General features: G+C 42.8%; 2 protein-coding genes across 2 annotated transcripts; both read right to left on the bottom strand.

Moving 5' to 3' along the window:
- Positions 1-8,476: 8,476 nt before the first annotated feature.
- On the bottom strand, positions 8,477-11,763 carry LOC103640914 (NAD(P)H-quinone oxidoreductase subunit U chloroplastic). The gene is made up of 5 exons (XM_008664356.3): positions 11,325-11,763; positions 10,732-10,793; positions 9,554-9,643; positions 9,341-9,475; positions 8,477-8,793 (listed from the first exon to the last, which is right to left on the bottom strand). Exons 1-5 carry the CDS (start codon positions 11,653-11,655, stop codon positions 8,698-8,700), a joined length of 714 nt encoding a protein of 237 aa, XP_008662578.1. The 5' UTR covers positions 11,656-11,763; the 3' UTR covers positions 8,477-8,697.
- A 437-nt stretch (positions 11,764-12,200) lies between these two features.
- Positions 12,201-23,534, bottom strand: LOC100276490 (uncharacterized). The gene is made up of 6 exons (NM_001150264.2): positions 23,229-23,534; positions 15,731-16,100; positions 14,947-15,031; positions 13,066-13,152; positions 12,739-12,996; positions 12,201-12,548 (listed from the first exon to the last, which is right to left on the bottom strand). The coding sequence occupies exons 1-6, from the start codon at positions 23,405-23,407 to the stop codon at positions 12,475-12,477; spliced, it is 1,053 nt and encodes a 350-aa protein (NP_001143736.2). The 5' UTR covers positions 23,408-23,534; the 3' UTR covers positions 12,201-12,474.
- Between the last annotated feature and the right edge of the window lie 697 nt (positions 23,535-24,231).

Here is a 24,231-nt window from a genome sequence, read left to right as displayed (position 1 = left end):
ATTATTTTAATCGTTTATCGGCAACGAGCTCAGGGAAGGTGTTTTCGGACCTTCGACATTCCCAAGCCTAGGACAATTTTTCACGGATCAAGCTCGTTACGAAAAACGATCTAGCACCGCGAAGGGGCTACTGTTGGGGGTCTGCTTCGTAGCCGAAGGTCCTGTAAGAAGAAACACCTTTGGAAGATCAGCACAGAAATAACGCCAAAGCTACCTTCCAGGGAACTTCGCCATAACGGCATGCCTTAAGACGAAGGGTTGCACCGACTTAAAGATGAAAAGACAGATTGATCCATGATAGTTTGTGCCATGAGTGTAATCGATTGTAAAGGGTATAAATGTAATTTCACATAGGTTGCGCCCTGTGCCTATAAATAGATGAACAGTACCTCTGTACTGTTCACGCTGATTTGTACTCGCTCGTGCATCACACTTGTTCTTTCTCCTTCTGTCAAGCCGAAGGTACAAATGTAATTTTATATTATTTCTGTTTATCCATGACAATATAATAAAAGATGAGTTAATAACATTATATGATTATTCATATTGTTTCTTATATTTTACATGCTTCTTCTTTCATTATCATATACTGCAATCATGAAGGTATGTCCTTCATGACCTTCGTCTGAAGATCATTATATCCTAAGGGAAATAATGCTTTGTAGGACGAAGGGCTTTAACCTTTAACATTTTGTGTTGCCTTGTTCTTAATTCATAGCATTTGAGAACAAGTCCCCAATAGGTGTAGATTTATTTATTTAATAAAATAAATAAAAGGAAAACCCTAGAGATTTAAACATGTTTAATCTTGTGAGATTAATAATGTGTATTACATGAAATCATCTCTGGTCTAATTTTTAGGTCACAATAAAATAAATTGAACTATGTTATGCATTTGTGAGTAACACTTAGAGAAATTATAATCTATTTCCAAATGAAGTTAGTTTATGTTATAGTTTATGTTATACTTTGAACTCATTATCCCTTATGTAGTATTGTGTCTTTTAAGATGCATTCCTATGTTTGTACATGTTTGGTGTGTTGTTCATTTGTACTTTCCAAATGTATTGAGTGCATGTTCGCTTTATTTAGACAACAAGCAGTCCGAGGTTCCTGAGTGTGTTGTTGGAGACCTTCCTGAGCAACAACCTGGTGAAGGCAAGTGTCCTCTGACCTATTATGTCCTACATACTTTATGATTCACTGTCCCACATTACTTTATGAAACCTAAGGATTGACTAGTCTGTATTTACCTTATCCTTGTTTACCTTTTGGGTTATCATGGTTAGCATTTTGCTATTGCCTTAACTTTAATCAATGAACATGATGTGAACATTTATGATACGGTATTGTTATCCTGATTATGTTGATAATCTTGTGATACTCTAGGGGGCTCATGCCTTTTTCCTGAGTACCTCTCCGTAAGGACCTATTCGTGGAGTGACCACCCGGGATAACAGTGCAACCATGAGGGTGGAATGGGACGCCCTTAGCTGATTAATTAGATGAACCTGGGGGTGTAGCTGGCTTTGCCAGAGGGCCGTCAATAGGGGCCGGGGCGTAGTGCTCGCTCTGCCAAGATTGGGGTGCAGAGGTTCATTCGATTTGGTTTTGTTAGTCACCCACCTTGGGGAGGTGTACTGCGTTTGTACGACTGCGAAACCTAACGAGCAGCTACGCACCAGGGGAGTCTTCATAAAGGCTACGTAGTGTATCCCTGGCCATTCACCTTGGTAGTGAAGATCGGGTCTATACAACCTAGGCTGGAAAAGGATCGCGACTCGTGGGTAAAGTGTGCAACCTCTGTAGAGTGTTAGAAACTGGTATATCAGCCGAGCTCATGGTTAAGAGCAGCCTTGGGATCCTCTTTGATTAGAAGAATTCTAGTTACTTCTATGATGATGGTTAACAATGATGTTATAAGTCTGATCTCTGGTATTTCCTCTTTTGAGGGAGTACTTTTGGGTAATAATTGGGTTTATTACTAAAACTTGGCTCTAATAATAATAATAAATACTTGACCAACTAAAAACAACTGCTTAACTTCAACCCCACATACAGCTAGTCCACTTTAGCCAAACGGGGCATTTGCTGAGTACGTTGTTGTGTACTCACCCTTGCTTTACACACCACCCCACCCCAGGTTGTCCGCATTGTACTCAGTGCTCAAGAGGTGATGCTAGCAACATGGAGGACTTTGAGGAGTTCCAGGATTACGACGAGTTTTAGTTTATCTTAGTGGCAAACCCCCAGTCAACTGCCTGTGTAGGCTTATCATCTACGTTTCGTTTCTCCGCACTTTGATAGTTATGATAAAGACAATGGTTATGTATTAGACTTTGTGGATGTCTCAGACATCTTTATGTAATAAAGTACCTTTCCGCTATTTATTTCGAGCATTGTGTGATGATGTCCAATTATGTAATCGTTGTGTACGTGAGTTTCTGATCCTGGCACGTACATGATTCACATTCGGTTTACCTTCCAAAACTGGGTGTGACAATCACCTAGAGTCTATGTTTTGACATGAAAACAGTAATAAAATTGATTTCCCAATTAATCATATATCAAGCACATAAAACCTTTGGAAATTCATAACTTAAAATCTATAACTCCAAAATTAATGATTCATGTTCCTAGGACCTTATTTTAATGTGTAGATTATTATTATGTATTTTGTTTACATGTTTGGTGTGATGTTAATTTTCTCTATATACTGTGCTTGTTTATATTGTGGCTGAGGACCCTGGTGCCCAGCAGATAGAAGTTGCTGAGCAGGAGCTCATTGAAGGCAAGTTGTGCCCTCAATCACATTTATTACACAATAATGTTCTTTATTATCACTTACCAATGCATAAGTTTAATTTTGATGGGACCCAATAGGTTGCCCTAGTTTGTTTATCTTTTACCTTGTTTATCCCTGAATCATTTGGGTAGTTATGCTATTGCTTTACATGGTTTTGGGATAATATTTCATTATATCCATGTTCCTATTACTTTGTTATTTTATTTATGTTCATGTCAAGATCATCATTATCTTTAATTGGAACATGGAGCTTAACTTGAGAAACACGTGCCACCACAAGGGTGGAATGGGACGCCCTTGGCTGACTAATTAGGAAAGCTAGTGGAAGACTACCTTACCCGAAAGAGGCAAGGGCAGTAGGGGAGTTGCATGCAGGGAGGTTCTTGGGTTGATTTTGCTGTGATGGCGGTCAGACGGGGGATTCTTGCAAGTGCTCTTCCCATAAACTGTAGCGGGTTTTCGGAAGCTAGTGGAACTTTGTAAAGACCTTGTAGTGGATCCCTAGCCATTCACCTCGGTAGTGTCTAAGGGCCTTGCAAACCCTGGCGACATGGGATACACGATTTGTGGGTACAGGGTACAACCTCTACAGAGTGTGAAACTGGTATACTAGCCGAGCTCACGGTCAAGAGCAGCTCAGGACTCTCGCATGATTAAATTATGGAACTTAAACTCAATTTGTCATATGCATTGCATGGGATTATTTATTAATTTGGTTCTCTTATTTATTATGGTTTGGTATTTACTTACATTTAGTAATTGCTAATAAAATTTTACCAACTTATTAAAAGCAATGCTTAGCTTTAACCCCTATTGTTGATCAGCTTTACACATCACATGAACTCCCACCTTTGATGAGTTCATGCCATATTATTCCCCACAACTTGTTGAGCGATGAACATGTGTGAGCTCACCCTTGTTGTCTCACACCCCCCCCCCCACAGGAGAAGAACAGGTGGTTCAAGAGGAGCCACACAACGAGGAGTTTGATCTAGTCTAGGTGGCGTCTCCCAGTTGACTTTATGGCGCCAAGGATGGACCTTAGTTAGTTTTATATTTATCTTTTATTTTGTAAGACTTCCGCAATGTAATAAGTACTCTGATGTTATTGTGACATTTATTTCTATACACTCTGTTATTATATATGTTGTCTTCTTTAGCGCATGTATGAGATGCACCCGACTTTGTTCCTTAAATCCGGGTGTGACAGGTGGAGGGTGTAGGCTTATGGTACGAAACCAGGATAAGCGGCTACCAAGCTCCACACCACCCCTTAGAACATGGTCCTTTCCCTTGGTTGTAGGTCCATAGCAGTTCTATTCTTGTTCAACACCAAAGGGGGCCAAAACTAAGCGACAAGCTAGTTACATGATTACAACGTAAGTTGAAAGCCACGTGGGGTTAGAGGAAATAATATATGTAAATTAAAGCAGGAAAAGGATTGAACTGAGAGCAAATTCTTCGTTTATAACTGGATACATATGAGTTAGGCGATGGACGCTAGAGACCAGGTTTATGAGGGTGGACCTCACCAGGTACAAAAGAATTGTGCGATGGATTCCAGAGACCGGGTTTATGAGGGCGGACCTCACCAGCTAGATCACAGTTAAACGTTATCCTATCATAAAGGAAGAGTTCACTGTCATGATACCTTTTGGCGATGAATGGTTTAGGCGCACCGCCAACTGCCCGAGCGACGATGGGCGTCAGACTTCTTCGGTTAGGTGGCGACTTAGGCCGTCCTCATAGGTGTCGAGGGTAGAGCTTGGCTGGTGGCCGACGATGACAATCTTGGGTTCGCCAGTGGCGGTGGCGAGGAGGCCGAGAGAGTCGAACTTGATGATGCTCCTATGGGCGGAGGTTTTGCCCCCAACAGAAGCTGATGAACTGTCCATCAGAGTGAAAAATGACGCTTGGCATGCTCACGGTCCCCTACCTGGCGCGCCAACTATCGTGGTTTCGGAAACTGGGGACAATAAGATTTGTGTTTGGTGGGGATGCAAGCGTTGACTCACTCTGAATGGTGGATTGAAGAGATCCATGGTTATACTGGTTCAGGTCGGAGCTTGTGTGGGAATGTGCCTCTATGTCCCCCCCGAAGGAGGAGGGGACCCTGTCCCTTTTATATCTCAAGAGCATGACCTTACAGTGGGACTTGTATTCTACTGGATAGAAGAGAGAGAGATAGAGGGAGGGAGAGAGATCTGCTCCCCGGGTTGTCAATGTGGGTCCTCTGTAGGGTCATGTGTAGTCGTACTCCCGGTATGGTGTCGTTTGTTACTCCGGCTCCTGTAGCGTGTCCATTGTTGACATTTTTGTAATGGTGCATGGCAAGTCCCATAGATCATTCTCAAAGTGCGATCGTACATGGCGTGGCTTCTCCTGTCGTCATGAGCCATTCGTCACCTGTCAGTGTGCGTAGGCATACACCCGGTATGGCGCGTTGTCTTGTCCTTCTGATGTACGGGTCACTGTAGAGACTCTGATGTCCATTCAACATGTCGTGCGCATGTCCGGCGGTGGCTCGATGGTGATGCGTCCTATCGTAGCCGACGTGGATCAGTAGCGCTGGACTCAGATCTTTGCCTCGTCGGGTTTCTCGACAATGAGTTGGTCGGCCAGTCCGCCTTGGAGAGTTGGTCGGTGGAGCTGGGCTCCTTCCGAAGCATCGCCCGAGACGCCCTCGGGCGAGTCGAAAATGCACTGCTCGTCTGGGGTTGGCCTCGGGTGAGACAGAGAGTTCGACTTCCACCCGAGGTTAGCGTCTCCCACCCGGCGATGGCCTCGGGCGAGCCGTGTCTTGAGTCCCTCGTGCCTTGGTGAGATTTGGAGCGTGTTTTCTTATGACCCATTCTTACTCAAGCGTCTAGGCACTTTAGGGATATGATCTGGGTACCCATAATTATGGTACCTGACACTCGGTGGAGACTTGGTCGAGGTTTGTGGGTCTTGCCTTGGGTACCCGTTCCTGGGTACCCGACAAAAACTTTAACCGGGAAAACATATTTATGGTCATTACTAACAAGTTAGAAATACCTAATTTTTAGAGGTTACTAACACATAAGGCCTAGTTTGGGTACTCTAGTAATAAATGGGATTGGAGTGGATTTAGAAGTATTGAGAGAGTATTTGATCTATTGGGGATTTATACCCTCTCCAATCCCTCCAAAACACTCTAATCCCAAAGTATCCAAACTAGGCCTAAGGGAAGGGGCTTCATCTACCTTGGGTCGGCGGTGGGCTGAGAACTCTGACGAGCTCGGGAGCGAGGTACTGCGGTGCAGAGGCGAGTCCGAGCAAAGAACGAGGATGCGGGGTCGACAGGGATCCTCACGTAGCATTCATTGGTCGTTGGGGAGCACGGAAGCACGACGGCCACATGGATGGCGGTCTGCGGAACTCCGGTGAGCTCGGGGTGTCGTCTTGGGGCGGAATTGAGGCAGAGGGAGCTCAGGTAGGCAATGGCGGGCTCTGAGGACTTCGGAGGTGATCTCGGTGTGGTCGGAGGGGCTTCGGGGACGCCTGACCACAAGCAGTGGTGGTGTGGCATCGACGGTGAGCGTGGGCAGAAAGCAGGAGAGCACTGGAGAGGGTGCTGGTGTGGGTGATCGACGGGGGGGTGTCGGGCGGTACTTATATAAGAGAGAGGGGGCGAATTGAGCTCCAAATCATCGCGTATTCGAAAGATCAAGGATCTAGCTGATCATCCATCCATGGCGCTCGCGAAGGGAAAAAATTAACCGGGGTAGGAAAGGGAAAGAGCATCAGATCATAGAGAAATGGAACTGTCATCTCCAGATGGCAAGGCATCGACGAGAGTGGCCAAGGCATGGGTGGCAATGTGGCATAGCGCGACGTCGAGAAAAGCTCGCGCAGCTGGCTGTGGAAAGAAACATGGGCGACTGACATTTGGGCCCCACGCGATAGAGAGACAGAGGGTAATGCCTACCTGTCAGCCCGAGAGAGAGGGTGAGCAGGGCGCGACGCGGGTCTGATGGGCCGCCTGGGCCGAATTCGGCCACGGGCCATCCGAGGGAGAAATATTTTCCTTTTTCTTTTTCATTTTTTTTGTTTTTTCTAAATTATTTTCTTTGGAGAGATGAACACATATTTTTGAAATTCTAGAAAACTTTATAATAACCTTGGAAATAATATTCACCCAAAATAAAATATCAACTCCATGGTTAACAAAGGTTTGAGTCCTTTTCCTATGAAAAGAATAATGAGATCCTCATATTAATGGAATATGAAAACAAATCCATCCAAAATTTAACAAACAAAAATCATGCTGCAAGAATGAATGCACGAAAGAATTAAACTTTTATGCATAAGAATATTTGCCACACTTCTCTAAGGATTTTATTTGAAAACAAATAGTTCTAAGGAATAGATTTGAGGTGCTACACTTGTTCTCCTCTAGAGGTCCGTAGTGTTTAGCTGCCTTTTAACATCAGCCAGAGAAATATCTTATGCTTAAGTTGACATGATCACTAGCAAAGCTACTTGAATGCAGATCACCGTTTTGAGAATAATTAGTGGCAAACATTTTGAAATGGACTAAGCACGACCTTAAGACTATCACGGATTCACGGTGAATATTTATCGCTACACAAACTTATCTCCTTTTGAGTACTTAGGCCCCATTTGGTCTGGGGTAATTACTCATTTTTAGTCCCTAAAAAGTAAACAAGGTGGCTACGGTGGAGTGACTAAACTTTACACCCCGTTTGGTTTGAGGGACTAAAGATTAGTCATTCCATTTTAGTCTCATTTAGTCCCTAAATTGCCAAACGGTGGGACTAAACTGTTTTAGTCTCTAGTCTCTCAAGGGGTTGACTAAAAGGGACTAAATCATATAAATTTCACCTTTTGCCCTCTTTTATTTCAGTTGCATTAATGTCGGGAGAATTGAATGTTAAGGGGTATTTTAGTCCTCTTATGATTCATTTAATGTGTATTGAATAGTTTTAGGTTATGTTTGGTTTCTTTAGTTTAGGGACTAAAGTTTAATTCGTAACCTGTTTGGTTCTAGGGACTAAAATTAGTAAGAATATATTAAATGACTCATAAGAACACTAAAATGACCTTTACCGTTCTTCTGATATTAATACAATTGAACTAAATGAGAGGCAAATGTGGAATTAATATGGTTTAGTCCCTTTTAGCCACATCTTGAGAGACTAAAACAGTTTAGTCGCTATTTTAGTCCTACCGTTTGGTAATTTAGGAACTAAATGAGACTAAAATGAAGGGACTAATCTTTAGTCCTCTCAAACCAAACGAGGCCTTAGTCCCTAGAACCAAACAGGGTAGTGATTAAACTTTAGTCTCTTAACTAAACTTTAGTCCCTGGACTAAAGGAACCAAACGAGACCTTAGTTGTTTAGTCACTAAAGGGTGACTAAAGTAAGATTTTTACCTCATTTGGCCTCTTTAGTCACTAAGGGGTGACTAAAGTGAGATTTTTACTTCACTTGGCCTCTTCTCTTTTTCCGTGCAGCAGGCCGCCACTAATTAATAGTGGTAATGCAGTCATTAGTCAGGTTTAGTCACTGAAACCAAACGGGGTACTTAAACTAAACTTAGTCACATGACTAAAAAACCAAACGGGACTTAGCGTCATTGATACGGTACGGATCAGTAAAAGAACTGCAGGTCCAGTAGTATGTGTTTTGTTTGAAAATGGGCATATACTTAATTCAGGATTGTGAAAACTCCAGGCACAAGATTCACGACTTCAATCTGTGCAGAACGTGTTGTTATATGTTTCGGCTAATTGCCAAGAGCATGGCATGTACATCCATATGCTTCTGTGCACACAACAGCGTCATTGATGTACATGGCAGAGAGATTATTGGATTACAATTCATGTTCTTTTGGGGAGAAAATCTTCATTTGTTGAGGGCCACCGAGAGGCCAACAGAGAGTATGAACCACGCCAGTAAGAAGTAGCCAACGAGCTTGGTTGGGAACTCATCTTCTGGTTCCTGTTTCATCAATCATGCAACACATTTAGCTAAGTTATGCACAACAAAGAGCAACATTTCGGATGAATTTTATCCTTTGTTAGTAGTTCAAGGAAACAACTTCCGAGCAGACTAGTGAAAATTTGCAATTTCAAAAGTGACATTGCTTGTTTCTGTATCATTAACATGTTGGACCTACGTGTCATCCTCACAATCAATAGACATTCTCAAAACAGCATCATTAATTCATTATGGATTAACATTTCTCCACTTTTTCCATCTTTTTATCTGAAGGCAATAAATTCTTTTATTGACCTATTTGTACCAAGTGAGCTACTTCAGACTCAAAATGGATCCATAATTCCATGGCCCAACTAAATATAACTATAGCCGGTTTGTCTTGTTTTGCATTAACAGTTTCATTCGTGCAACGTTTAGAAGCTACAATTCCTAAGAAAATCATGGATCACGTTGAGTAAAAAGGTTTTCCAAAGGAATATTAAAAAAACTTTTTAAAAGGACAAGTCATCCTCATAAAACCACAGTTTTGCTTTGAACTGATGCGAACCTTTGGAGGATCTGGTGCCAACTCCAATGGATCAACTTCAAATGGCCAGACATATCGCTCAGGCTGTCCACTTCTTGACAAGCTCCAATCATATAATCTTCGTTCTTCCTCGGTTGATAGTATAGTAAATGATTCCTACAATGGCGCATATATGATTGAAGCACAGGAAATGAGTGAAGTGAGGCATTATGACTCCTGATTTATGCTGAGAACCTTTAGGAGCTCATGTTCCTTGTTAAGCTCCTCTTCTTCTAGTTCTTTGCTATTTAGTTCTTCACACATCTTCTCGTACGCAGCTTTTACCTGTTTCAAGGCCAAACTCAGTTACTAAGGGTTGTTTGGTTTGAGGAATCACCCCATCCTAGATGAGGTGGTACACCATGAGTTCATCTCATGATTTTTTGGTGGAATTATCCTGTTATTAGCTTTTTAAGGATGAGGTGGTGGAGAATCAACCCATCTATTCCACCACCAAACAAAAAAACGAGAGGAGAAGATGATGGACCATTCTCAAACCAAACATACCTTAAAGGATCTTAGTACTCAGCAGAAAGTATCTACCAACTAGTGATCAAATAATGGCAGTTCATGAAGTTTTTAAGTAGTAAACAAAGTATACAAGTAAAATTGTTCCTGCAAATCTAAAAGGGTACAAGACTGACTTATCCAGTCTCTGGATTTCAGGCTCTGGATTTTTGGTCTCTATGAGCTAAATGAACGAATCACAATGCACGTGATGACCATGCAAATTTAGTTTATGCATATATCTGGTTGTTTTAGACTCCAGAGCTAACTGAATCTCAATAGTGTATGGTTTGGGCTTTTAGCTTGAATACTCACCAAGATATAGCTAAAAGTTTCTTTGGCACAGATTTTCAATATTAGAATTGAGTGCTCAAATATACATATTCCAAAAGATAGTCATTGTGAACATAACATCATAGCGTAGCTATAATACTATCTAACTTTAGCATGTTTGTCAGTTGCAAGTAGGAAGCTGGCTATAATGGAGCTAGTCACTGTTATTGTTGGGTACCAACTTGAGTTTGCAAAAATTTGCCGGTCTTTGCATCTACCAGGTACTTTGTTAATGCCATTGTATTGATATGCATAATTGCATACTATTTCAGCGGTAGGCCAATAGCACAGTGGTATGGAGATTGTTTAGCCTCATTATTTAACTGGTCAAGGTGAAAGGGCCTCTACCTGAGTTGATTAGGTGGTCTAAATAACACTCCTCAGATATTGAATTGAACTCTAGCAAATTTCAAGCTGAGGCTGAGTGAGAGGGTCTTCTTCTTAATGCAAATACCGAAGGAGTCTAGAGCTAAAGCTCATGGGATCCTTTAAAAGAAAGAAAAGAACTACACTTGTGGACAATTTCAATCTACCTCATCAGTAGAAGCTAGCCTGGTGACTCCAAGCCTCCCATAGTGGTCAGCATCTGTAATTGCTGCAAGTTTGGGGAAATATTGTTCAATATACAACAGTAGTGTGCAAAGCAGAAACATCCTCCAGGCATAACATTGTGGCTTAATTAACTTCCTGCACAAGGGAACTTACAAATGCCATTATATCACACTATATATCCATGTGGCAACTCACTATACATTTAACATAAATTAATCATCATCCAAAGTTATCCACTACATGAAATCCTACAATAATTGAAAAGGGGACTAAAACAATATCGGTATACAGACACTTCAGCATGCTACACCAAACAAACATCATCCAGTGCAAATGAATTATCAGTAAGCACTATACGGACATCCACCCTCCCTTATTTTTTCACCGAGATACTTTACACTTTTCGTTGCCGCATAACATTGTAACCCTGTTAGAATCTAAAATATAAATGCTTCAAATAAAGCGCCTCAGTCCCCAAACTGAAAATTTCTAAGCAGCTTGGCTTCACCCAATTCACATGCCAACAACAACAACAGATGAGTCGAACGCGTCAAATGAATCAAGAAAGACGCACCGAGGCCGCGCATCGCCTTCTGCACGTTGTCCGCGGAGATGAGCGAGTAGGGCGGCCGCGTGGAGGTCGCGGCGCCTCCGGCAACGTCTGTGCCAGCGTCGGGGTCCCCCTCCAGCTCCGCCACCGCAGAGGCACCCTCCGAGGCCGCGGCCCCGCCATCGGCAGCGGCGGCGCACCGCGTACGGCACGACGCCGCGGCGGCGGCGAGTCCGAGTCGGGTGGAGAGGCGGAGACGGCGGGGGGCCAGTGTGGAGTACGTGGAGGAGGAAGGAGATGCGGCGGGCGCGAAGACGTGTGGCGCCGGAGGGGAGGGGATGCCGACGGCGGCCATGGCGGAGACGAGGATGGGAGTCTGGGACTGGGAGGAGCAGAGCGCGGGAGATAAGGGAGGAGGGGATGGAAATAAACGATTTCAACTTTTCCCTTTTTCTTATTTCGCATCTTATTTAATTTTCAAAGTTACATGCAATAAATAAAGTTGAATGCGAAGTCTTTGGACCATGTCCGCCACTGCAGCTGCATTGTCCAACACTGAACCGCTGCATGCCTGCAGCGCAGTGTTGTAATCTGTTTACTGCCAGGTGGTTTAATTCAACTGGTTGGACCTAGCCAGGCGCTAGCTCGTTGATTCACTTGTCTAAAATTTGGCTGTTTTTTTCAATGTCTCAGTCTAAGGCTGTATCCAGCAGCAGATGGTGCGTATAAATGTTCATGCAAAACAATCCTTTATATTGTAAATAGTGCTATTTGTAGAATAAAGTTTTCAACAGGATGTGAGATAGAATGAGATAGGAACTCAGATAACCTAAACGGTTGATGAGAGGTACTATCACGGAAGGCGCCATAGATATGGAGTTTACTTCTCAAACCAATTCCTTTCAAATCTAGTAAAATTAAATTTCTTGTTTGGATCCTTCAAATCTGAGACAGTACAAAATTTAGCAAAACTGCAAAAGTACATGCTCATGTCCCACAAGACCCGAAGGCATCTTGTAAAGGGAGCTACAAAACTACGAGCACTGAGGTGAAAGCTGTTATTCATCAACTGTGAACTTTCAAGTTAGATCAGGGATCTCCAACCACACAGAAGACTGAAGGCCATGACTTGCACAAGGGACCCAAAACCAGTGGTCGCCAAAAATCCAGTCTCTCATAGTGGTAGCTGCATCTTCTTAAAAACAATTATAGCGATAATTGGACCTGCAACATCTCCCAAGGCACAACCTGCAAGATATAAAAAAAAAGTACAGTTAAGCGATGTTACTTTGAACTGACGCTAATGCACTGACCTTATTCTGCTAGCTCAAAGTGAAACTTTAAAATATATATGTATTCCTATTAAATGAATGCTTGCAAAAGTATTGTGTAGTGTCTTAGTATATGCACTCAAGACAGAAGGGAAATTATGACTCACCCAACCATTGTCCATGCACTGGATGCACGAGGGCACCAATGCCTGCTCCAGCTGAGGCCAAAACCAAAGAGAAACAACTTTTGATGGTAATCCCATAAATCTTCCTCCCAAACAATCTGAATTTATTCATATCGTCAAACTGTTCATTGCCGTCGCTTGATAGTGCTTCACAGTCCTCACTAGGCTTACGGATGAAACATCTGTATACTTCAATTATGGATTGCACTACCCAAGCAGCGGTTATTCCCAGTGCATGTGCTGTCCAAACAAAAAAGTTGAGAGAACTCTCAATGGAAAAAGAAGAAACCCAATACAAGCAAATCAGACCTCGGAAAGTTGTTCTGGCAACACAGTATGTGTACTGTGGAGTTGGCATCCCCCTTGCAGCTTTCCTTTTTGATGATTTTGAAGCATCTATTGAAATATAATTAGATATAGTTTGCATAAAAATTGTGATAATAATAAGCCATAAATTGAAACAAATGAATTGGGAGATGAGAGCGAGATAGATACATAGATTCATAGAAGTGTCATCATATACTGAGAGTATATCTGTGACCTTGTCAACATATCATATGACCACAGAAAGAAAATGTAGGTAGCATATCTATACATGTGGAGGTACATGCATAAGCTTGCAAAAACACAAGCTCAGGTAAAGATTGATACAAATGTAGCAACACCATATTTTTTGGCAGTTTGGGTTGGTTATCACAAGTTCAACCAAAAGTAAAGGCAGAACAAGCTTGTTCATGAGAGTTCTGTTCCTAATGGATGCATTTGCCTTTTCCAGTGGGTCATACATGTTGATCTCATTTTAATATTTACTATATAAAGCACCAGTTTCCACGGTTCTATGGTTCCACAGTCATGCGCCACCATCCCCCTTCCCGATTTATGAAAAAATAAGATAAAATTATATAGAAGTGGAAGTTTGATCCTTAGTTGTTAGCTCCACATTCACACTCACATAACCAACATAACACATCTTTTGTGTTTTATTACAACAAAGCCTATCCATGTGATATATAGAAACCGTAATAATGCACGCACAGTCATCCGATTATCTGTACTATATAATTCACCAATTTCCACGGTTCCATAGTCATTGTGCATCACCCTTCTAATTCCCGCTTTATGGAAAAAATAAGGTAAAATTATGCACAAGTATGTGTTCAAATCTTGATTGTTGGCTCCACATCACACCCACCTAACCAATATAATACATACATTTTTATGTTTTATTAAAACAAAGTCTACTCATATGATATATAGAAACTGTAGCAATGTACGGGTATCTGACTAGTCTCGATTATAGTACTCCTTGGTATACATGGCTAAATCCATTTAAAGTCAAAATATATGGCCATTAATGAGGAATCAAAATGTGAGAACTCCATTCAATGTTTTTCCACTTGCTACACCTATTTCAGTGAAAATATGGTTAAAAATGTTCATAGAATTTATATCATGCGAAATAACCTCTAGCTGAGTTGGTTAGGTGGGTCTGAGTAACACTCCTAAGGTCTTGAGTTCAAATTTCCGTGGAAGCAAATTTCAGGCTGAGGTTAAAAAAATCCCCTCGTTAGTCTCACGCCAAAGCACAAGGCTAAGACTCAGCCACGATTGCGCTACAAAAATACAAGGGTAAGGCTTGCCTCGGTCATTCCTTCTCTAGACTCCACTCATGCGAGAGCCGCTAGCACAAGGATCAAAGTGAAATAAGATTAGTGCTCTGGCATCTAATTTACAAATATCACACCATTCACAGGTTGTAAGAACTAATTGGACTGAAAAGTTTAAAAGGCCAAGAGTTAAGTTCTAGGTTATTCATTTAGTTCCTGTAAAAACAGAATTTATTTGAGACACAGGGCATGTCTCTAGAAATCTAACAGCACATTAATATCAGAACAGATATAAGAATCATGCCAGATAGCACTGGAGGGACATATGATTAAGAAATTTAACAGAAGTACAAAGTAATGTGATCCACATTTTTTGTCAAGCCTGTTGACAAAAATACATGGTTTGACATATTTATAGTTAATGGTTTCTAAAGCATCAGATGTTAAAATTCCCTACATGAACATGATGATATAATACAATGCCTATTGTCACCAAACAGAGGATCCATAAAACCACAATAACCCAATGCATAGTGGTAGGACTTCGAAATATCAAGAGACCTCATCAGAGAGGCATTATTACCTTTGAGAAGTTTCCATGCTGTTCTTTGTGAAACATGACGAACTACAATCCTTTCAAATACTCGTCTGGTCGTTACAATAGAAGTCTGAAATGTAACGACACAATATGTAAATAACTTATATTTCCAACAGAAAATTTGCACGGGCCTTTTAGCCAAAGTTAAGCTTGCACTATACAACTTAGGTCTCAGGTTACATGTACCATAAATCTCCCACTTAATGGGTTACATTATTTGGGGTTTCTAGTACAAAGTAAACCTAGCCATTCATAATAATCCCAGTATGCCCAGCTGCTTGGTCTTGATTCAGAGTCCAAGCCCCAACCACATAGATATTAGGAGCGAAGTTATAGTTCACATAGATGAAGAAACTATTATTGTTTTGAAGGTAGTAAGGATGGAAAACTAACATCACTGAAATAATTCTTAAAAAGTGCAGCAAGCATAAAAACTGCATGGATCAAGATGCAAGTTTTGTGAAAGGAAAAGAAATAACGAAGCAAGAAGATCCTTTCAGGTGTTACCGCCATGTTACACATTAGAAACGTTCAATATCAAGGTAATGAAGTGTTACAAATTAGAACATACTGTAACTAATCAATCTTATCATCAAGAGTTTTTTATCACAGTTTGACTAAAACCATTTGCAGAAATCATTATTAATGTTTTAATATAATCATTATAATGCTTGCTATTGGAGAGGCGTAGTAGCCAGTTTATGGAAGTCTGCTATACACAGAATTGATCACATTGTCCATAAAGTACATCATAGTAAAAAAAAGTTACCTCCCGCACGATTTGCTTTACTGAATTGTAGAAGGGAGTAACCAGATCCATGGTTTTCTCTTGAGTGTCATGAAGCAGATCATCATCCTCATCATCAGAACCAGTGTGAGGTTTAGGTTGTATGAGTGGCAAATAATATAATAGGAAAGACCTTAGGGTTGTGATAGTAAAATTTTTCAACCCAAAGGCAGAAAAGAGTGGCTTCAGCTCTGAAGGGTATTCCTTTGTTGTGTTCTGGAAGTAGTCTTTTCTTGCATATTGCAAGGAATCAATAATCTTGGTATTAATCTCATTAACAAGATCATCAGAACCATCATTCCATCCAGCAGGTGTGCCAGCATCACAATGAGCAACAGTAAACCCATGAAAACTAAATAAAAAATGCAATTAACTAGTGTCAGGACAATAAATAGAAAGGCAAGTAAGCAAAAGAAAACTGGATGCACTACCAAGGCTAACAAACAGCACATAAAGATATGCTTCATCGTGCATATACATGTCAGAAATAAAATCTTTGTTATCATTTTCTTTGCTGGCTAAGTGCATCACTTGCGTTTGGTGAACTGTCCATTAGATCGAAAGTCTTACGGGAATTTTCGCTCTGCCAGCATCACACAACTTCCAAATTTACAATGATGTAAATTTAGGGCAAGAGCAATTGTGACCATAATCAGATGTGTGCTGTGAAACCAAACATATAATGTATAAATTGGCTAATTCACATACATCAAGGGCATATAATGACATACTCCCTCCATTCCAATTTATTATTTGTTTGCCTTTTTTACCCTAAATTTGACCGACTGTCTTATTCAAAAAATTTCACAATTATTATAAGTTTTTACTGTGGAATTGTTTAGCATATAATATACTTTAATTTTGGCCTTGAATTTTCCAGTTTTTCGCGAAAATTTTGAATAAGACAAGCCGGTCAAACTTGGTCCAAAAAAGTCAAAAGAATTATAAATTGGGACGGAGGGAGTATAAGCCAAGTAAAACATTTATCTCATGGACAAGAAAATACTATACTTACAAGAATGTGACACATAAATTAACTAATAATTTTGACAGGGTAAAAGGTAAGATTCACAAGGATTAGGAGATCAGTCTGCATCAGTGCAAGTTACTACCTGTGATCAGTTTGTTTATGTTGTATAAGAACCAACTATATAATCAACAAAACACTCTGATACAACTACAGAGTTACTAACAAGAAAACAAGAATTCACTAGAGAATTCTGGTTCTTCCTTTTAAGGCAATTTGGGTTGCAGAGTTTAGCCCCACAACCAGGTTCTTCTTCATCTTTCATGAATTGGTGGCAAGAGGCGTCCGAAGCAGTGTATAATCCTATCAAGAAGGGCCTCAACTCTCTCATCATTTTGGGAACTTCGATAATTTGGAACCACTGAAACAAATGTGTTTTTAAAGGAAGGACACCCAGCTTAGCAGCAGCCCTTACACTAGCGGGGGAGGAAAGAGGCTTGTGGGAGATGGCAGGAGCCAAATGCCTCTCCTACCTGGCAGCCTCCCAGTTCATTAGTGGTAGTGATTTGGGAGCTTAGTCTGTAGATGGATCCTTTCATATATGCTTGTTGTTGGCCCCTGTAAGGAGGCCTCTGTTTTTGTATCTGTTTTGGTCTATATTAGACCTTTTCTCCTATTTTAATATAATGAAGCGCAGTTATTCTGCACGTTCGAGAAAAAAATAAACAATTAAATATTTAATTCTCTAAGTTACATCACAATCACGGCAAAGTTACTCCCTGGTTGTATATACCATACATCATTTGGATAAGAATATTTCACAATGAGCTTCTAGATATCAAACAACCAATATATAATCTGTTCACTGAGCAGAAGTGTTGCCTATAGTCAAAATTTAACCTCACGGAACTATAATGTATCTTTCTGCCGATTATTAATCTTAAAAAAGCATATCTTTCTGCTTCCCTGCTGTGATGTCAGCGCTGAGGATGGTGATCAGGCTACGGAGGATGGTGTTCAGGAGATGGCTGCACGCGACGCACCTGAAGCTGTGACTACTGGGCCGCGACGTGGCTTGCGTGTGCGCCAGCCTAACACTCGCGTGAGTGGGCTGGACTGGGTTATAGCGTGAGTCTTGTGAGTGCCCCAATATAAGGAGGCACAGGTCTTAGTAAACGTTTAAGCAAAAACAGAATGCTGCAATAGCGAACAAGTTGTCGCCTTCCTCCTACTTCCTATCTTCTTCCTTCTCAAGGCACAATCCGTGCTCTACCACACCACTGCTAACATTCTGGTATCAGATTTGTCGATCCCTAGCACCAGTCTGGAGTCGTCCACCAGCCACGACCACTTTACCCGTTTTCAGCAACGGCACTGGGCAATGGATCCCAACACGAAGATTATTCGGGAGGAGTTGGAGAAGAAATTCGCAGCCATGGATCTCAAATGGGAGCAACAATTCTCCGAATACGCCCGTCACAAGGAGGAGCGTGTGGAGGCCTTGGAGTCGGCTACGGCCGATTTCGAGCAGTGTCGGCCTAAAGTGGATGCCGCCATGGAAGACCAGGAAACTCAGCAAGCAGTGGGAGCGTGCGGCGCTCGAACACTCCTCAACGGAACCCGGACTTCCCTCGAAGCCAGAGTTCTCCATGCCGCATCCTGGTGGTGGCAAACACTTTGACGGCCCATACAGGCATCGCGACGACCACTACTTCCGGGATCAGGGGCATGGGTCGGTCACGACCTTCCTCCCTGGCCCGGGCAAGGGTATGCTCCACCCCCCATCTCCTCCCGTGCATACAATTTGCCATGGTTAGTTGTATGAGGATTGTTTGGCTAGACATCGGTATTCTAACCAGGGCGCGCGCTCACTAGACAAATTACCCAAGTTGTCATTTCCATTGTTCGATGGGGATAACCCTCGCCTCTGGATTTCCCATTGTGAATGCATCTTTCTCCATCCGTAGCATGCTGGTTTCAGTCTGTAGAAAGACAATATACGGCAGTGAGTTGGCCCCTTTTCTGCAATCTACTGCATGGTCGATTTGGTAGGGATCAGCATCAATCTCTGTTGCGACAATTATTCCATATCAAACAAACTGCTGCTTTGTCTGAATATATTGATAGATTCTCTACATTGGTCGATCAGTTATCAGCCTATGAACATGTGTCTGATCCAATGTATTTTACAACTCGTTTCGTTGAAGGGTTACGTGCTGATATACGTGTTGTCGTTCTCATTCAGCACCCCTGTGATTTGGATACTGCGTGCTCTCTCGTCCTTTTGCAGGAGGTGGCAGAGACGATGAGATGACGGGGCTATCTGAAATATGATCCGGGTGGGTGGTCTTAATCTGTTTCTAGAGGGCCAACTTCTCAATCATCAACCCCGGTGGCTGACAAGTCCACTACAATGGGAGTTGTCGAGGATTGTTCAGCAGTACCTCCACCTCGATCAATGGAAGACAAATTTAAGGCACTGCGAGCATATCGCCGTGCCAAGGGGTTGTGTGACCGGTGTGCTGAGAAGTGGTTCAAGGGTCATACATGTGCTGCTTCAGTCCAACTGCATGCTATGCAAGAGGTCTTTGAATTGTTGCCGATTGAGGAGACTGAAGGCGAGCTTCACTCTGATGAAGCTGTTGAGGAGCAGTTGTTCTTGGCTATTTCTTCCCAAGCAGTGTCAGGTGGGACAGCCAAAAGGTCTCTCCAAATGTTGGGAGTTATGCAGCAACAGATGATCAACATCCTGATAGATTCAGGCAATACTCACTCGTTCATCAGTCAGAACTTGGTGGACAAACTGAGCAACCTCACCTTGTTACCTGCTGCAGTTTCAGTAACGGTGGCTGATGGCAGTGCCATGCAGTGTGTCTCGATGGTGTCTCAAGTGGTTTGGACTATCCAGCACCGTGAGTTTTCTCTGGACCTCAAGGTATTGCCTCTGCCTACCTTTGACCTCATTTTGGGTATGGATTGGCTTGGAAACACAAGTGGGTATTAATTCAGTATCAAGGAGCACCGGTATTGTTACAAGGCACCAGTCAGGAGGAGCCAGCTACTATCCTGCTTCACATTTCAGCTTACAGACACGTCAGAACAAACATTACAACCTGAGGTGTCCAAGCTGTTAGATGATTTTGCTCTGGTATTTTCTAAGCCGACTTTTCTGCCACCTGTAAGAGCTTGTGATCATGTGATTCCATTGGTGCCGGGTGCTAGGCCAGTGAATATACGCCCTTATAGGTACCCTCCTCTCAAAGATGGAATTGAGAATTAGGTTGCTGAAATTAGGTATCATTCGGCCTAGTTTGTCAGCTTTCTCATCCCCGGTTCTGTTGGTTCGCAAAAAGTATGGCTCGTTCCAATTCTGTGGTGATTATCGTTACTTGAATGCCCTCACTATTAAGAGCAAATTCCCTATTCCTGTCTTCGAACAACTCATGGACGAGTTAGCTGGAGCTAGTTGGTTCTCTACATTGGACTTACTCTCAGGATATCACCAAGTTCGTTTGAGAGCAGACGAGGAATTTAAAACTGCACTTCAAACTCACCACGACCAGTTTGAGTTTTTGGTAATGGCATTTGGTCTTTCTGGGGCGCCAGCTACATTCCAAGGGGCAATGAACACAACTCTAGCACCATTGTTGAGGAAATGTGTCATTGTGTTTTTCGATGATATATTAGTCTACAGTAAATCTTTTGAGCGGAACTTGGACCACTGCACCAAGTCTTGCTGATGTTACAGAAAGACTCTTGGTTTGTTAAGAAGTCCAAATGCACTTTTGCTGCAAGATCTATTGCTTACTTGGGGCATATTATCAGTGGGCAGGGGGTTGCCACTGACCCATCAAAGGTTGAAGCTATGGTGAATTGGCCTTCTCCCACAAATATCAAGGAACTCCGGGGTTTTTTGGGACTGGCGGGATATTATAGAAAGTTTGTCAAGCATTTTGCTATTGTGTCTAAGCCCCTTACTGAACTCAGGAAGAAAGGAACACTATATGTGTGGACTCATGATCATGAGGTAACATTCCGCACCTTAAAGCATCTCCTGAGTACTGCTCAGGTTCTCTCCTTAAAGCATCTCCTGAGTACTGCTCCAGTTCTTTCCTTAATAGACTTCAACAAAACTTTTTGTATAGAGACTGATGCTTGCCACAATGGTGTCGGGGCAGTTTTGCTGCAAGACGGTCGCCCCTTGGCTTTCATCAGTAAGCCTCTAGGGCAGAAGACTCAAGGATTGTCGACATATGAAAAAGATTACCTTGCAATTTTGGTAGCAATAGACCATTGGCGGTCGTATTTATTGCAGGGAGAGTTCCATATCTTCACTGACTAGAAAAGTTTGATACATCTCAATCAACAACGGTTGAATACACCATGGCAGCAGAAAGTATTTACCAAACTGCTCGGCTTGCACTATAGAATTGTTTACAAGCAAGACACTGATGATCGCGTAGCAGACGCCCTTTCACGAAGATCCCACCCAGGGGTGGCAATGTTGGCTCTTTCAGTGGCTATTCCTCAGTGGATAATCGCGTAGCAGACGCCCTTTCACGAAGCTAAAAGCTTATTGACCAAGTTGGCTGTTCACAAGCATGTTGTGCCGGATTTTTCTCCACATGATGGTCTGCTCAATACAAAGGGCGTCTGTGGGTAGGCCGTAACTTGCAACTGCAACAGGCCACTTTTTTTGCCCTGCATAGCTCCCCTGTTGGTGGCCATTCTGGAGTGCCTGTGACATATCAACGTGTCAAACACTTGTTTGCCTGGCCCGGACTGAAGAGTGTTCATGCCTCTGTTTCTTCGTGTGCAACGTGTCAACAAGCCAAACCGGAGAGGGTGAAATAACCTGGACTCTTGCAGCCACTTCCGGTTCCCGCAGGAGCCTGGCAAACTGTTGAGTTTGGATTTTGTGGAGGGACTTCCTGTTTCTAGAGGAATGAACTATGTCTTAGTGGTAGTTGACAAATTCTCCAAATTCAGTCATTTTGTGCCCCTCAAACACCCCTTCACAGCTGTTTCAGTGGCCAAAGTATTTCTGCAGCAGATTTACAGATTGCATGGCATGCCCACAACCATCATATCTGATCGGGACCGCATTTTTACCAGTCACTTTTGGAAGGCATTATTCTCTATGGCTGGAGTTTCTCTCAGTATGAGTACCGCTTATCACCCCCAATCCGATGGTCAGACGGAGCGTGTGAATCAATGTATGGAAACATTTTTTAGATGTTTTGTTCATGCATGTCCTAATAAATGGGTGGACTGGACATATCTGGTTGAGTTTTGGTACAACTCTAGTTGGCACTCCGCTCTGGGCTATTCACCATTTGAGGTATTGTATGGGTACTCTCCAAAGTACTTTGGATCGATCTAACTTCACTTTTCCATGTTCCATCCTTGCATGAGTGAGTACAGGAGAAAACTGTCATGATTGACTTGGTTCAGCAGCATCTTGCCCGAGCAAGACATCGCATGCAAACGCAAGCCAACAAGCGTCGCTCCGAGAGATCCTTTGTTGTGGGAGATTGGATTTATCTCAAATTACAACCATATGTGCAGGCTTCGTTGGCTCCTCAGGCAAATCAAAAATTGGCATTTCGATTCTTCGGTCCCTATAAGATCCTGGCTCATGTGGGTAGTGTTGCTTACAAATTGGAGCTGCCTTCTACTTCAACCATCCATCCGGTGTTTCACGTGTCCCAGTTGAAGCGCATTGTTCCTTCAGATGTCACGCTAGCACAGCTACCCAATTCCTTAACTGGCATACAGATTCCAGAAGCTATTCTTCAGCGTCGTCTGGGAGTTGATGGCCGCTTGCAGGTGCTGATCAAGTGGTCCAGTATGTCGTCCTCCTTGGTAACTTGGGAAGATTTTGTGGCTCTACAGCAATCGTTTCCCGGTGCCCCTGCTTGGGGACAAGCAGGTTTTCTCCCAGGGGGGATGTCAGCGCTGAGGATGGTGATCAGGCTACAGAGGATGGTGTTCAGGAGATGGCTGCACGCGACACACCTGAATCTGTGACTACTGGGCCGCGACGTGGCTTGCGTGTGCGCCAGCCCAACACTCGTGTGAGTGACCCGAACTAGGTTGTAGCGTGAGTCTTGTGAGTGCTCCAATATAAGGAGGCACAGGTCTTTGTAAACGTTTAAGAAAAAACAGAATACTGCAATAGTGAACACGCGTCGCCTTCCTCCTACTTCCTATCTTCTTCTTCCTTCTCAAGGCACAATCCGTGCTCTACCACACCACTGCTAACATGTGATCAGATGGAGCCACTAATTAACATGCGGCGACTGAAACACACACCATCGGAGCCCAGAGCTCCGGCTAAACCGCGAACCAAACCCCAGTCGAAACCTGCCAGGCAATGGATCGAACACCTCTACCGCAACACGGGCAGTCGTGCTCTGGCAACCAAGCAGACGATGTGGAAGCCGCCAGCTCACAGGGAGAGAAACCTAGCAAGAAGTGATGGAGGGAGGGCGATAGGGGCAGGGAACGAACCCGAAGAGGTGGCGCGCGGAGAGCGGCACCCCGGAGGACGACAACGCGGCCGCGGCAGTCGCGGCGAAGGCGGTGGTAGAGAGACCGGGGTGGGAGCGGACGGCTGCGGAGGCGGCGGATGCCCCGGCGCGGGGCAGGCGGGAGGTGAGGTCGAGCAAGAGAGCGACGCCGATCGTCATGGCGCTGGGATCTCGAGCGGGAGCTGGCGGGGATGGCCGAGCCGAGCCGACCGCGCGGTGTCGGGTTGGCGTGGAGAGAAAGAAGCAGATGCGGGGGAGGAGAAAGAGGCAAGGGATGTATGGGCCTGGGCGCCTGGCCAAGTTCGGGCCAGATTACACCGACCACGACGGGCAAGCTATGGACACCTTTTTTTTTGGACCAACAAGCTAATGACACTTGTTAAAAATATTAAATAAATTTTAGTTACATAAGTAATTACACAGATAATAACTAAACAGAGTTTATTAAGGGGGTGTTTGAATGCACTAGAGCTAATAATTAGTTGGCTAGAAAAATTCTAGTAAAATTAGCTAGCTAACAAATAACTAGCTAACTATTAGGGGTGTTTGAATGCACTAGAGGTAATAGCTAGTTGGTTAAAAAATTGTTAGTAAAATTAACTAGCTAACAAAATATTAGCTACATATTAGCTAATTTACTAAAGGTAGTTAATAGCTAAACTATTAGCTAGACTGTTTGGATGTATCCAACTAATTTTAGCAGCTAACTATTAGCTCTAGTACATTCAGGCCCGGTTTGGAAGCACTCGGTTTTTAAGAAACTAGTTTATAGATATTGATGTGGTTCCAGATATACCAATTTATTACTCAGTTTATAGAAATTAGATTATCAGTTTATTAAAAACCAAGAATCTGACCTCTCCTAGCTAAAAGATAAAAATTGGTTTCTTAAAAACTGGGTTGCTTCCAAACAGGACCTTAAACACCCCGTTAACTAATTTGCTAAAAATATTTAATAGCTGAATTATTAGCTAGACTGTTTG

Source organism: Zea mays, chromosome 10 (assembly GCF_902167145.1).
Source record: "Zea mays cultivar B73 chromosome 10, Zm-B73-REFERENCE-NAM-5.0, whole genome shotgun sequence".
Taxonomy (NCBI): Eukaryota; Viridiplantae; Streptophyta; class Magnoliopsida; order Poales; family Poaceae; genus Zea; species Zea mays.
Note: the sequence above shows the minus strand (reverse complement) of the source record. Positions and strands in the feature narration are given on the sequence as shown.

Bases quoted from the DNA above. Each gene is read 5' to 3' on its own strand.
- LOC103640914 (XM_008664356.3), bottom strand. From the start codon at position 11,655: ATGGCCGCCGTCGGCATCCCCTCCCCTCCGGCGCCACACGTCTTCGCG. The intron at 10,794-11,324 runs GTGCGTCTTTCT...CCAAACTTGCAG, and splicing joins GAAGGCGATGCGCGGCCTCG to CAATTACAGATGCTGACCAC. The intron at 9,644-10,731 runs GTAGATTGAAAT...GCCTTGAAACAG, and splicing joins GGCTAGCTTCTACTGATGAG to GTAAAAGCTGCGTACGAGAA.
- LOC100276490 (NM_001150264.2), bottom strand. From the start codon at position 23,407: ATGACGATCGGCGTCGCTCTCTTGCTCGACCTCACCTCCCGCCTGCCC. The intron at 16,101-23,228 runs GTTCGTTCCCTG...TTTTTTATTTAG, and splicing joins TCCGCGCGCCACCTCTTCGG to TTTTCATGGGTTTACTGTTG. The intron at 12,549-12,738 runs GTGAGTCATAAT...TATATCTTGCAG, and splicing joins AGTGCATGGACAATGGTTGG to GTTGTGCCTTGGGAGATGTT.